General features: G+C 35.8%; 1 protein-coding gene across 1 annotated transcript in view; it reads right to left on the reverse strand.

Moving 5' to 3' along the window:
- LOC145734368 (uncharacterized) overlaps positions 1-13,985 on the reverse strand; it is a 173,172-nt gene continuing 159,187 nt past the window's right edge. Inside the window, exons 18-19 of the mRNA XM_081987648.1 lie at positions 1,512-9,858; positions 1-1,412 (exon numbers count right to left, since the gene is read on the reverse strand). Of these exons, the coding sequence (XP_081843774.1) occupies positions 9,851-9,858 (8 nt within the window). The 3' untranslated portion in view covers positions 1-1,412; positions 1,512-9,850. The remainder of the gene's footprint in view (positions 1,413-1,511; positions 9,859-13,985) is intronic.

Raw genomic sequence — 13,985 nt, forward strand, 5'->3', positions numbered from 1 at the left:
TACTGTCATAAAAACACGAATGTTTATTTATTTCAAAACGATGAATTTTTTAAGCGTAACATCATCATTTCGACCAAAAATTTGTTTTTATTGGCTCACATCCATTTATTCACCTCACCTTCTCTAAAACAACATTTCTTCTACCAGTCTTATTTCAAATTTACCATTAAATTTTGTTTCATTTAATTTTTAACCCTGTTTGTATACGTTTTTCTCGGTTTAAGACCAGCCACCCAGAATTGCTTCATAGAACCATTTTGGGTGAGTCTTGAACAACGGGAAATGGTCCTAGATTATGGTTGTTTTATGGTGACATGAATGTAATATAGTAATTATTATGGGTTTTTTTAAATTTTTGGTGTGTTTTGGTACAAGGATAATTTAGTTCAGTGAAATTTAACACTAAAGGCAAAAATAATCGTCCTTGTCCCAAAAGAATACTCTGTTACGAACTATTCTATAAGATGTGGCCTATTACTAAGTTTGATTATTTCATTTGTTATAAGAAGAGTGTACAATGATAATCCTTTATAATTCAGGTCTTAAACTTGGAAATAGAGAAATAGTTAATCCAATACTAGAAAAAAACTGTTAGGTTAGGTTGCGGTGGAGAGATAATCTTGGGAATAACGCCAACGCCCTCTACGACACCTTTATCCTACCATTTTTTAAGAAATTGGCACAAAATCAAAAAATTGTATCTTTTCAATCATTTGCATACCTTCCATGAGGCTCCAGAGATCTTAAAAATCTTTTGCCAATTTCAAAATAACGATCTTTTTATAGAAAACTCTTCAAAGACTCTTTAAGAAGGTCTTTTCATGCTTTCAGTGACTTGGAACCAAGAAATTGCCACAAAATCAGCAAATTGCACTTTTTAACCATTTGAATACCTTCCACGTAGCTACAGAGGTCTTAAAAATCGTTTGCCAATTTCAAAATAACGGTCTTTTTATGGAAAACTCTTCAAAGACTCTTTAAGAAGGTCTTTTCATGCTTTCAGTGACTTGGAACCAAGAAATTGGCACAAAATCAGAAAATTGTATCATTTCAATCATTTGCATACCTTCCAGGTAGCTCCAGAGGTCTCAAAAATCTTTTGCCAATTTCAAAATAACGGTCTTTTTATAAAAAAAAAACTCTTCAAAGACTCTTTAAGGTCTTTTCATGCTATCAGTGGCTTGGAACCAAGAAATTGACACAAAATTAGCAAATTGCACTCTTCAACTATTTGCATACCTTCCACGTAGCTCCAGAGGTCTTAAAAATCTTTTGCCAATTTCAAAATAACGGTCTTTTTATAAAAAACTCTTCAAAGACTCTTTAAGAAGGTCTTTTCATGCTATCAGTGGCTTGGAACAAGGAAATTGGCACAAAATCAGAAAATTGTATCTTTTCAATCATACGCATACCTTCCACATAGCTCCAGAGGTCTTAAAAATCTTTTGCCAATTTCAAAATAACGGTCTTTTGAAGGAAACCTCTTTGAAGAGTTTTAACCATTTGAATACCTTCCACGTAGCTACAGAGGTCTTAAAAATCGTTTGCCAATTTCAAAATAACGGTCTTTTTATGGAAAACTCTTCAAAGGCTCTTTGAGAAGGTCTTTTCATGCTTTCAGTGGCTTGGAACCAAGAAATTGGCACAAAATCAGAAAAATGTATCTTTTCAATCATACGCATACCTTCCACATAGCTCCAGAGGTCTTAAAAATTTTTTGCCAATTTCAAAATAACGGTCTTTTGAAGGAAAACTCTTCAAAGACTCTTTAAGAAGGTCTTTTCATGCTTTCAGTAGTTTGGAACCAAGAAATTGCCACAAAATCAGCAAATTGCACTTTTTAACCATTTGAATACCTTCCACGTAGCTACAGAGGTCTTAAAAATCGTTTGCCAATTTCAAAATAACGGTCTTTTTATAGAAAACTCTTCAAAGACTCTTTGAGAAGGTCTTTTCATGCTTTCAGTGGCTTGGAACCAAGAAATTGACACAAAATCAGAAAATTGTATCTTTTCAATCATACGCATACCTTCCACATAGCTCCAGAGGTCTTAAAAATCTTTTGCCAATTTCAAAATAACGGTCTTTTGAAGGAAACCTCTTTGAAGAGTTTTAACCATTTGAATACCTTCCACGTAGCTACAGAGGTCTTAAAAATCGTTTGCCAATTTCAAAATAACGGTCTTTTTATGGAAAACTCTTCAAAGACTCTTTGAGAAGGTCTTTTCATGCTTTCAGTGGCTTGGAACCAAGAAATTGGCACAAAATCAGAAAAATGTATCTTTTCAATCATACGCATACCTTCCACATAGCTCCAGAGGTCTTAAAAATCTTTTGCCAATTTCAAAATAACGGTCTTTTGAAGGAAAACTCTTCAAAGACTTTTTAAGAAGGCCTTTTCATGCTTTCAGTAGTTTGGAACCAAGAAATTGCCACAAAATCAGCAAACTGCACTTTTTAACCATTTGAATACCTTCCACGTAGCTACAGAGGTCTTAAGAATCGTTTGCCAATTTCAAAATAACGATCTTTTTATGGAAAACTCTTCAAAGACTTTTTCAGAAGACCTTTTCATGCTTTCAGTATTTTGGAACCAAGAAATTGCCACAAAATCAGCAAATTGCACTTTTTAACCATTTGAATACCTTCCACGTAGCTACAGAGGTCTTAAAAATCGTTTGCCAATTTCAAAATAACGGTCTGTTTATGGAGAACTCTTCAAAGACTCTTTAAGAAGGTCTTTTCATGCTTTCAGTGGCTTGGTACAAAATCAGCAAATTGCACTTTTCAACCATTTGCATACCTTAAAATGTTTTTTGAAATTTGGTGATGGTTTTACTATGAAAGACGCCTTAAGAAGGCTTTTTTCACGCTTTCAGTGGTCTGAGTCAGTAAAATTGGTAGATAATCTCCAAATAGCACTTTACTACAATTGGCAAACCTTCTATGAAGCTCCAAAGGTCTAATAAATGGTTTTTGAAATTCAGAATAACGGTTTGTCTATGGAAGACTGTTCAAAGACTCTTTAAGAAGGTTGTTTTAGGATTTTTTCAACACCTTTATCCGACTATTTTTCCAATTTAACAACTAGTAAAGAAGTTACCTAAACCCCTACAACACTATCCTACTTTAAGAAGTAGTAGTAATCACTGAGAAGAAATCATCCTTTTTCTCGCTTTGGCTTACAACCGCTACTCACTATTTACTGCCCTTCTTCCTCTTTTTGGTTAAGTTAGGTAGAGGAAGAGAAATATATCCCACCTCGGGTGGAAACAAGTTTTTGTGTGCTTGTATCTTAGGAATTACTAAGATCTAACGTCGGGATCGTCGTTTAAGAAGTCAAAAGTGGAATTAGACAAGCGAACACGTTATCTCACCAAACTTTTTACGGCAGTCCTGTAACATGCTTTCAATCAGCTGAACTGAGGCACCAAAGGAGACATAGTTCTAAGAGCAGACAAGTTGGAATGACAAATTTGATACCAAGTGAACACCTAAAGGTCGGTGGTAACCAAATAATACTAGTAGTATCTAAATTCCAGAGTTAACCAGAGAGTATCAACCACTGAAGTGCAAAAAAGAATTACCTTGACATGGGCTGCATATGGAGCTCTATCAGACATCTTCAATAGCAACATCTCAAATCACCTAAAAAGAAGAACCATGGAAAGGTCGCTACTGAACTGACTCTCAAAGATGGAATCAGTAATGAGGAAATAAGAAGAAGGACTAGGGTGTTATCGAGCGCATAACATGGCTTAGATCACAAGCTGCCAAAAAGAGTCCACTTGCGCGATGGACAATCGCTGACAACTGGAAGAAGCTCTGAACCGACACAACTGGAATAATTTAGGGCAGGCTTATGTTCAATTCTGGACGTAGAAGGCTGGATGATGACGAGAAAATATCAGTTCGGATAAAGTTGGTGGGTGGTGTCGGTGGAGAGACAGGATAATCTTGGGAATAACGCCAACTTCCTCTACGGCACCTTTATCCGACTATTCTTGCAGTTTTGCGAAAAGTGATAAAGGTGTCTTATCCGCTGTTACACTATCCTACTTTAGAAAGTAGTGGCAACTCGATTTTTGCTTAATCAGTGAGAGGAAATCATCCTTTTTCTCGCTTTGGCCTACAACCACCACTCTCAACCTCACCATTACTGTCTCTTCTTGGTTAAGTGGTAGAGGAAGAGTGAATATCACCTCAGATGGAAACAAGTATTCGTGTATCTGAAGCATTACTAGGATCCAACGCGGCTTCTTCTGAATCGTTGCGTTTAGCGGTAACAGATACCCTTAGAAACCTTATACTAAATTGATGTATTAGTACAAGGCTGACTCATATTATCTGAGAAAAAGAGCAAAGGCTAAATTACAAAAAGATCTTGTTTTAGCGGCTTAAGTACAATATGGCCGAATACTAGTGGATGGTAATCAAGTGATCCTACGTCACTGGATTCTAAGACAAAAACTGTATAAAGTTTAATCTTCTAGCCTCAGCAAATTTTCTCCGAAGCACGGGAAGGAATTGTTGTTAAGGGTGAAGTAATAAATAACTTGCGTTATGCGGACGATATGGTTCTGCTGGCGGGAAGTGCTGATGATTTGCAGGCGCTGCTGGATAGGGATGGTGAGCTTCTAGTAAGCCTGAGTACAGGCAGTCAACAGATTCAGCAAGTGAGTGGGATAACACGGAGGAAATAAGGATTCGCATAGAGCAAGCTAGAACAGCATTTAGCAATATGAGAAGGAAGGATGATGATCCAAACGTGTGAAAGGATGGACTCTGACAAAAGCAATGTGTAAACAACTGAAGGAGTTCGAGATGAAGCCTGCTATGGATATCATGGATAATCAGATAATCAGAGTCTCTTTCGTATCCGGAGCGCTTTATAGCTTCTCGGTCCAGTGTTGAGTCTCGACCAATGTTCTCTCGGGACATGTTGCAGGGTAGTCAGCGCATATCCGCCATCAGTTCTAATACAGTTTTGGTATTCCCCACTATTTCCATTCACATGCAGTACCATTTGGCCTTTCTTCTGACAAAGAAGAGCTGGTGGGCGGGTTATCCAAAACGTTGTCGAAGAATCGGTGTTTGTGAGATAGGCTTCAAACAGCTTGTTACCAGTCTGCCAGTTTTGTTGAGGCTTATTAGATCCACTTTCTTAGAAGGGCGCGGGTATTGACTATACAGGACACGCGTATTCTGCGGTAGAGAAGTAAAATGCTTAAGGATTAGTCCCTTTCTCGGTATATTGGAGGATGGTGTCGTTCCAAACGTTTTTCTCAAAGGTACAAACACAAGCCTTCCTCTTTATACATAACAGGATCGTTGAGCAGATATTATTCATCAGACTGGTGTGTAATATTTGCGATTTGAAGGAAGAGGTTTAGTCAAGAATTGAACAGGCCAGGAGAATGTTTATTGTCTTACAATCCGAATACTACGCTGCTACGTGTTCCCCATCCTAATGTACTGGTGCGATAGCGGTACCCTCAACTCCTCTTTAGAGAAACGCATTGAAACATTCGAAATGCATCTTTATAGCAGAATGTTACGCATAACCTGGATTGAAAGAGTGACAAACCCCGAAGTTCGCAATAGAATGCAGAAAAACAAGAAGCTGGTGCTAACAGTCAAAGAGCGCAAACTAGAAGGTACATTGAAATCTAGCCAAAACCACTGTTGTACCATTCACAAGAAGAAGGAAGATGGCAAATCTGAAAACAATACAGATATCTGGAGAATATAAGTCAAATTTCTAGGTGTATGTAACCATAGATCAGAAACTTTCTTGGCTCATTCAGACTCATCACAAGGGCCTTAATGATGTGGCAGGAAAGATTGGGATTGTAATCCAAGCATTTTGAGATGCATGTATACCAACTTGATTACCCCATTGTTACGTATGGGGTTGATTAGTACAATAAGACCAGACAAGGTACTGCTAGGTATACCTGTAGCAAAGTACAAAGACTCACATGCCTATGCATAACAGGAGCAATGAGAACATGTCCTACAGCGGCTATGGAGGTTATATTCGACCTCACACCCTTGCAGAAGATGTAATAACGTCCAAAAAGTAATAACAACCAGGAAAGGAGTGAAGAGTTTGTAAAATTGAACAAACCTCCTCTCAAGACACTGTCGCTTGAGAGGCCACCTGAAGCGGATAGGGCTGGGAAAACAAGAACACTACAGATTCTGTGGAGATGAGGAGTCCTGAACACCTGCTTTGTGATGCAGTCTCAAACATAAGAATCAACTTGTTTGGTAGCCTTCTTTGGTAAACCTGGCGTTTATAGCCCAGATGCCTCAGCACAGATGCAACGGGTTTATATTAAATATCTCGAAAACGGTTAAGGATACGAACATTTTGCAAGAGACTGAAATTGTTCAGAATTAAACTTAGAATCTGAATGTGTAAACGAATTTGAAAACGCTACAAAACCTTTGGGTGTCGGCAGGGAAATAGATATTCAGGGGAAGAGGTGAATAGGAAAAAGGCAAAATTCCTGGCTCAAGAACCTACGCCGGTGGCTCAATCAAACATCATCCAACATCTTCGGAGCAGTCAGTTGGATGGCCAACTTCCGATGAAAGATGGCTTAATTCAGACATTGCTTTTAAGATGCTTCAGCTTTTACCTGTGGAAATGTTTTGCGCTGTAATTACTAGATCGTCTGCATAGAGAAAATGTCTAGTGTAACAGTTGATAGTCCCTTGTCATTTCAGTCTCTTATCCTTTCATAGGATCATTAACTTCTTCCTCTTGTAATATAATTTTTGGGTAAATAATGGGCAAACTAGTGTGAATATGAAAGATTTGTGTTTTTATTGGACTTTGAGAAATACCAAATTATTTTTGGTGTTTCTACAACTATTTCTCAATTTACTTCGTCGAGACCTGGACAAAAGTCTGTTTTGATCAATTAAATAGAGCACACATTGCAAAGAGAGCTTCCATCAAGTGTAATTTCCGCTGAAAGCTCTATTTTCAATTTCCTTGTTCTACACGCTACACAAATCCTACACGTACATTCACGATACAAAAAAAAATTGAATCACATTGAACAGTCAATTACGTAATAACATTTTCGAGAAAAACTCCACAAAGATTATGTTTGTTTGCTTAAACGTCTACCGGTAGGACTAAAAAAAAAAAAACAAAAAAATTGCACAACTTGATTGTAGTAGATGTTCGCCTGCGTTTACGACTACAAAAATTATACGAAAAACATAAAAATAAACTCACAACAACAAATAAATAAAAAATCAAACGCTCGTAAAAAACGTACACGAATCGTCCAAATAAATTAATAAATAATTCCTTTTTTAAAGGAATTTTACGAAAGGCGCCGAATGATTCAAATACAGTGTGTCCACGATAAGGAGGGAAATCTCGAAAACGGTCAGAGATACAGATTTGGTTAAATGGTAGAAAAGTTGCCTGATTATGGCCTTAATAAAATTAAATTTGGAAAACCTCAATTTTTTTGAGTTTCTAAATATTTTACAAAATATCTAGAAAATAATAAAATTTGGGAATTTTTTATTTTCTTTTTTATTTATTTTCTTGTGATTTTAATATTAAACTTTAATATTAGACCTAGACTCAAACACATGACACTTTATTTTTTTAAATTTGGAAAACCTCAATTTTTTTTATTTTCTAAATAATTTACAAATTATCTAGAAAATAATACAATTTGGGAATTTTTTATTTTCTTTTTTATTTATTCTTTTGTGATTTTAATATTAAACTTTAATATTAGACCTAGACTCAAACACATGACACTTTATTTTTTTAAATTTGGAAAACCTCAATTTTTTTGATTTTCTAAATAATTTACAAATTATCTAGAAAATAATAAAATTTGGGAATTTTTTATTTTCTTTTTTATTTATTCTTTTGTGATTTTAATATTAAACTTTAATATTAGACCTAGACTCAAACACATGACACTTTATTTTTTTAAATTAAACCGTTCATCCAATGATATTTTCCATGGTCAAAGAGAAATAAAATTTTTTTTTTTTTGGAAAACTTTGCCCCTAAAAAATTATATAATTTCAATTTTTACTTTTTTACAGCCAAACGGTGAATTTTATAAAAAAATTTAATACACAATAAAAGTTGCGTCCTGTCCAGACACTTATATATCCAAAATTTCAAGTTTGTCAGTTGAACGGTTTTCGAGATATTTACAAAAAAGCACAAAACAAAATGATCAACTTTGACGCCATCTACCGGCCAAACGGTACAACCTAGCCGCGCCTGCTCAACGTCACGTGGTAGCCCCATTCATTGGCTATCTACCGTCTTATGATGTATTTTTACTGAGTGTTTCAAATAAGCGAGTTATTAGTTATTTTGTGGTAAAGTGCACCAAAATTGTGTCAAAATTACTGTTTTTTGCAATTTTTAGATTAAGGTACCTCGTAAACCACCATAATGGTACTATCTCAATGAAATTCCTGTTATAGGCTAATTTGGCCTTCGGAAACTCAAATCCGGTGTCAAAATGACGCTAACTGGTACCATTTTTTAGGTGACCTTGATTTTTGTCATTTTAAGGTACTTTTCAGGGCGTGGCTCTCTTATAAGAGCCTTAATCGCCCTTTGGCAACCTACCCTACTTTTAGAGTATCAATTCAAAGGTATTGGGTGGGTTAAAGTAAAATATAAATTTTCGATTTTTTTTTGAAAAATTTGCTGGGTACCCCCCTTGAAAAAATTGTGAAAAAATTATTTTTTATTTTTTAACAGCTAAATGGTGCATTTTATAAACAAATTTAATATACAATAAAAGTTGCGTCCTGACCAGACACTTATATATCGAAAATTTCAAGTTTGTCAGTTGAACGGTTTTCGAGATATTTACAAAAGAGCACAAAATTAAATGATCAAATTTGACGCCATCTACCGGCCAAACGGTACAACTTAGTCGCGCCCGCTCAACGTCACGTGATAGCCCCATTCATTGGCTATCTACCGTCTTATGATGTATTTTTACTGGGTGTATCAAATAAGCGAGTTATTAGCAATTTTGTGGTAAAGTGCACCAAAATTGTGTCAAAATTACTGTTTTTTGCAGTTTTTAGATTAAGGTACCTCGTAAACCACCATAATGGTACTATCTCAATGAAATTCCTGTTATAGGCTAATTTGGCCTTCGGAAACTCAAATCCGGTGTCAAAATGACGCTAACTGGTACCATTTTTGAAATTTTTAAGTTTGTCAGTTTCAGAGTTTTTGAGATATTTACAAAAAATACCTAAACGTCAGAGAAAAATAAAATTTAAAATAAAAAAAATTATCTCAAAAACTGAATAAGATGTTTTCTTAAAAGTCATTTTATAAAGACCGTTTTTTTCCCATTTAACCAAATCTGTAACAGTTTTCGAGATCCCCATAGTGGCCCTCCTTATAATGGACCCACTGTATTCGTGTAAATTGCACCGCAGAATCACATAAAATATGGAAAATAAGCATTTCCAAGACGTTTCGATACATTTTGATTACATTATAGAAATTAATATTTGGCTTGTTCCATATGTAATTAGCTTAACATTAGTACAGCAGCGTAATCGTTACGAAAAAATTAAATTTTGATTCCGTACAATTGATTGATTGAATATTACTCCCGTTGGATAATATGCCGATTACGCAAACTGTATTTTTTTTAATAAATAATTAAGGTTATACGATTAATGATCCTTACAAACTAATGAGCTAAACACGGGGAAAAAAACGGTTTTTTCTCTCTTTTTTTGCTTGTCAGTCGTCTCAGTTTAGTGTTGACGGTGCGGATTGGTCCGTTTTGCCCTAATGGCGCATAGGTAATCGTCAAAATACTGAAAAAGAAAAAAACTATTAATTAAAATGGAATTGTATATCTTTGAACTGTTTTGGGCCATCTGCATGGATGGGATACATGGTGCTGTGTACTGAGATTTACAGTACTCTAAACGAATTATGGTGCAAATGGTCCAAACCCAAATGAGTTGAGACAATTGTTTGACATTGTTTTTTTGGTTTTGTATAATTTTCAGTTTTTGTCTGAACTGGGAAAAGTTGATTTTAAATATTTAATTTTATTTTTGTTTGCGGAATATGGACTTTTCCGTACTCGCGGAAATGTACTACTACGAATAACAGAACCGTCAAATTGGTTATTTAGAAACTTCTAAAACAATTTAGAAGCTTTCAAATGTTTCTAAAACAGCCCAGAAGCTTACTAATACTCTTGAAACAGCCTACAAGCTTCAAAAAACCTCTCAAACAGTTCAGAAGCTTCCAAATCCTCTTGAAACCACTTAGGAGCTTCCAAAAGTTCCTAAAACAGTCTAGAAGCACACTTTCCACACAATTTAGCAGCTTCCAGGGGTACTGGAAATAGCCTAGAAACTTCTAAAATCTTCGAAAACAGTTTAGAAGCTTCCAAATGTCCTTAAATAAGATTCAAAAGTTTTCCTAAAACAAAAAAACAAAGCTTTCAGAAACTTTCACAATTATCTAGCAGCTTCCAGAGGTTCTCGAAATAGCCTAGAAGCTCCTAAAGCAGCCTAAAACCTTCCAAATGCTCTCTCAAGAGTTTTTAGAACAGTTCAGAAGCTTTCAGATGCTCTTAAAACTATCTAGAAACATTCAAAACCTTCTAGAACAGATTACAAGCTTCAAAATTCTCTTGCAACAGTTTAGAAGCTTTCAAATGTTCCTTCAACAGCCCAGAAGCTCACAGATGCTCTTGAAATAGCCTAGAAGCTTCTAAAAGCGTCTAGGGCAGATTAGAAGCTTCCAAATCCTCTTGAAACCGCCAAGAAGCTTTCAAAAGTTCCTCCAACAGTCTAAAAACTTCCATAAACTTTCAAAACTATCTATCAGCTTGCAGAGGTTCTTGAAATAGCCTAGAAGCTCCTAAAGCAGCCTAAAATTTTCCAAATGCTCTCTCAAAAGTTTTTAGAACAGTTCAGAAGCTTTCAGATGCTCTTAAAACCATCTAGAAACATTCAAAACTTTCTAGAACAGATTAGAAGCTTCAAAATTCTCTTGCAACCGCCTAGAAGCTTCCAGAAACTTTCAAAACTATCTATAGCAGCTTCCAGAAGCTTTTAAAATAGCCCAGAAGCTCACAGATGTTCTGGAAATAGCCTATAATCTTCTAAAAACATCTAGAATAGTTTAGAATCTTCTTCCAAATCTTCTTGAAACCGCCTAGAAGCGTAAAATGTTCCTGAGACAGTCTAGAAGCTTCCAGAAGCTTTAAAAACCAATCTAGCAGTTTTCAAAGGTTCCTGAAATAGCCTAGAAGCTTCTAAAAGCTTCTAGAACAGTTTAGAAGCTTTCAAATGTTCCTTCAACAGCCCAGAAGCTTACAGATGCTCTTGAAATACCCTAGAAGCTTCTAAAAGCATCTAGAGCAGATTAGAAACTTCCAAATCCTCTTGAAACCGCCAAGAAGCTTTCAAAAGTTTCTCAAACAGTCTAAAATCTTCCAGAAACTTTCAAAACTATCTATCAGCTTGCAGAGGTTCTTGAAATAGCCTAGAAGTTCTTAAAGCAGCCTAAAACCTTCCAAATGCTCTCTCAAAAGTTTTTAGAACAGTTCAGAAGCTTTCAGATGCTCTTAAAACTATCTAGAAACATTCAAAACCTTCTAGAACAGATTAGAAGCTTCAAAATTCTCTTGCAACCGCCTAGAAGCTTTCAGAAACCTTCAAAACTATCTATAGCAGCTTCCAGAAACTCTTAAAATAGCCCAGAAGCTCACAGATGTTCTGGAAATAGCCTAGAATCTTCTAAAAACATCTAGAATAATTTAGAATCTTCGACATTTTCTTGAAACCGCCTAGAAGTGTAAAAAGTTCCTGAAACGCTTCTAAAAGCTTCTAGAACAGTTTAGAAGCTTTCAAATTTTCCTTAAACAGCCCAGAAGCCTACAGATGCTCTTGAAATAGCCTAGAAGCTTCTAAAAGCGTCTAGAGCAGATTAGAAGCTTCCAAATCCTCTTGAAACCGCCAAGAAGCTTTCAAAAGTTTCTCAAACAGTCTAAAATCTTCCAGAAACTTTCAAAACTATCTAGCAGCATCCAGAGGTTCTTGAAATAGCCTAGTAGCTCCTAGAGCAGCCTAAAACCTTCCAAATGCCTTTCTCAAAAGTCTTTAGAAGAGTTTAGAAGCTTTCAGAAGCTCTTAAAACCGTCTAGAAACATTATTCAAAACCTTCTAGAACAGATTTGAAGCTTCAAGTTTCTCTTTCAACAGCCTAGAAGCTTCCAGAAACTTTCAAAAGTATCTATAGCAGCTTCCAGAAACTCTTAAAATAGCCTAGAAATTTCTAAGCGCTTCTAAAACAGTTTGAAAGCTTCCAAGTGTTCCTAAAACAGTCCAGAAGCTCACTGATGTTCTTGAAATAGCCTAGAAACTAATAAAAGCTTCGAAAACAGTTTAGAAGCTTCCAAATGTTCTTAAATAAACTGAGAAGCTTACAACTGCTTTTCGTAACAGCCTAGAAGCTTCTTGAACAGCTTCGAAGGTCTTAGAGCAGCCTAAGACCCTCCAAATGTTCTCCAGTTAGTCTCTCAAAAGTTTATAGAATAGTTCAGAAGTTTTAATAGGCTCTTAACACCGCCTAGAAATATCCAAAAGCTTCTAGAACAGTTTAGAAGCTTCCAAAAGTTTTAAAAACTATCTAGCAAGTTCCAGATATACTTGTGAAAGCCTAGAAGGTTCTAAAAACCTCTAGAACAGTTTAGAAGCTTTCAAATGTTCCTAAAATAGTTCAGAAGCTTGCAGATGCTCTTCAAACAGCCTAGAAGCTTCTAAAAGCGTCTAGAGCAGATTATAAGCTTCCAAATCCTCTTGAAACCGCCAAGAAACTTGCAAAAGTTCCTCCAACAGTCTAAAAACTTCCATAAACTTTCAAAACTATTTATCAGCTTCCAGAGGTTCTTGAAATAGTCTAGAAGCTCTCAAAAGCAGGCTAAAACTTTTCAAATGCTCTCTCAAAACTTTTTAGAACATTGAAACAGCTTTTAGATGCTCTTAAAATCGTCTAGAAGCATTCAAAACCTTCTAGAACAGATTAGAAGCTTCAAAATTCTCTTGCAACCGTCTAGAAGCTTCCAAAAACTTTCAAAACTATCTATAGCACCTTCCAGAAACTCTTAAAATAGACCAGAAGCTCACAGATGTTCTGGAAATAGCATAGAATCTTCTAAAAACATCTAGAATAGTTTAGAATCTTCCAAATCTTCTTGAAACCGCCTAGAAGAATACAAAAGTTCCGGAAACAGTCTAGGAGCATCCAGAAGCTTTAAAAACCAATCTAGCAATTTTCAAAGGTTCCTGAAATAGCCTAGAAGCTTCTAAAAGCTTCTAGAACAGTTTAGAAGCTTTCAAATCCTCTTGAAACCGCCAAGGAGCTTTCAAAAGTTTCTCAAACAGTCTAAAATCTTCCAGAAACTTTCAAAACTATCTATCAGCTTGCAGAGGTTCTTGAAATAGCCTAGAAGCTCTTAAAGCAGCCTAAAACCTTCCAAATGCTCTCTCAAAAGTTTTTAGAACAGTTCAGAAGCTGTCAGATGCTCTTAAAACCTTCTAGAACAGATTAGAAGCTTCAAAATTCTCTTGCAACCGCCTAGAAGCTTCCAGAAACTTTCAAAACTATCTAGTTTTTGAAACCGCCTATCTAGTTCTTGAAACCGCCTAGAAGAGTACAAAGGTTCCTGAAACAGTCTAGAAGCTTCCAGAAGCTTTAAAAACCAATCTAGCAGTTTTCAAAGGTTTCTGAAATAGCCTAGAAGCTTCTAAAAGCTTCTAGAACAGTTTAGAAGCGTTCAAATATTTCTAAAACAGTCCAGAAGCTTACAGATGCTCTAGAAATAGCCTAGAAGCTTCTAAAAGCGTCTAGAGCAGATTAGAAGTTTCCAAATCCTCTTGAAACCGCCAAGAAGCTTTCAAAAGTTTCTCAAATAGCCTAG

This window comes from Ips typographus, linkage group LG10 (genome assembly GCF_016097725.1).
Source record: "Ips typographus isolate SLU linkage group LG10, UJ_Ityp_2.0, whole genome shotgun sequence".
Taxonomy (NCBI): domain Eukaryota; kingdom Metazoa; phylum Arthropoda; class Insecta; order Coleoptera; family Curculionidae; genus Ips; species Ips typographus.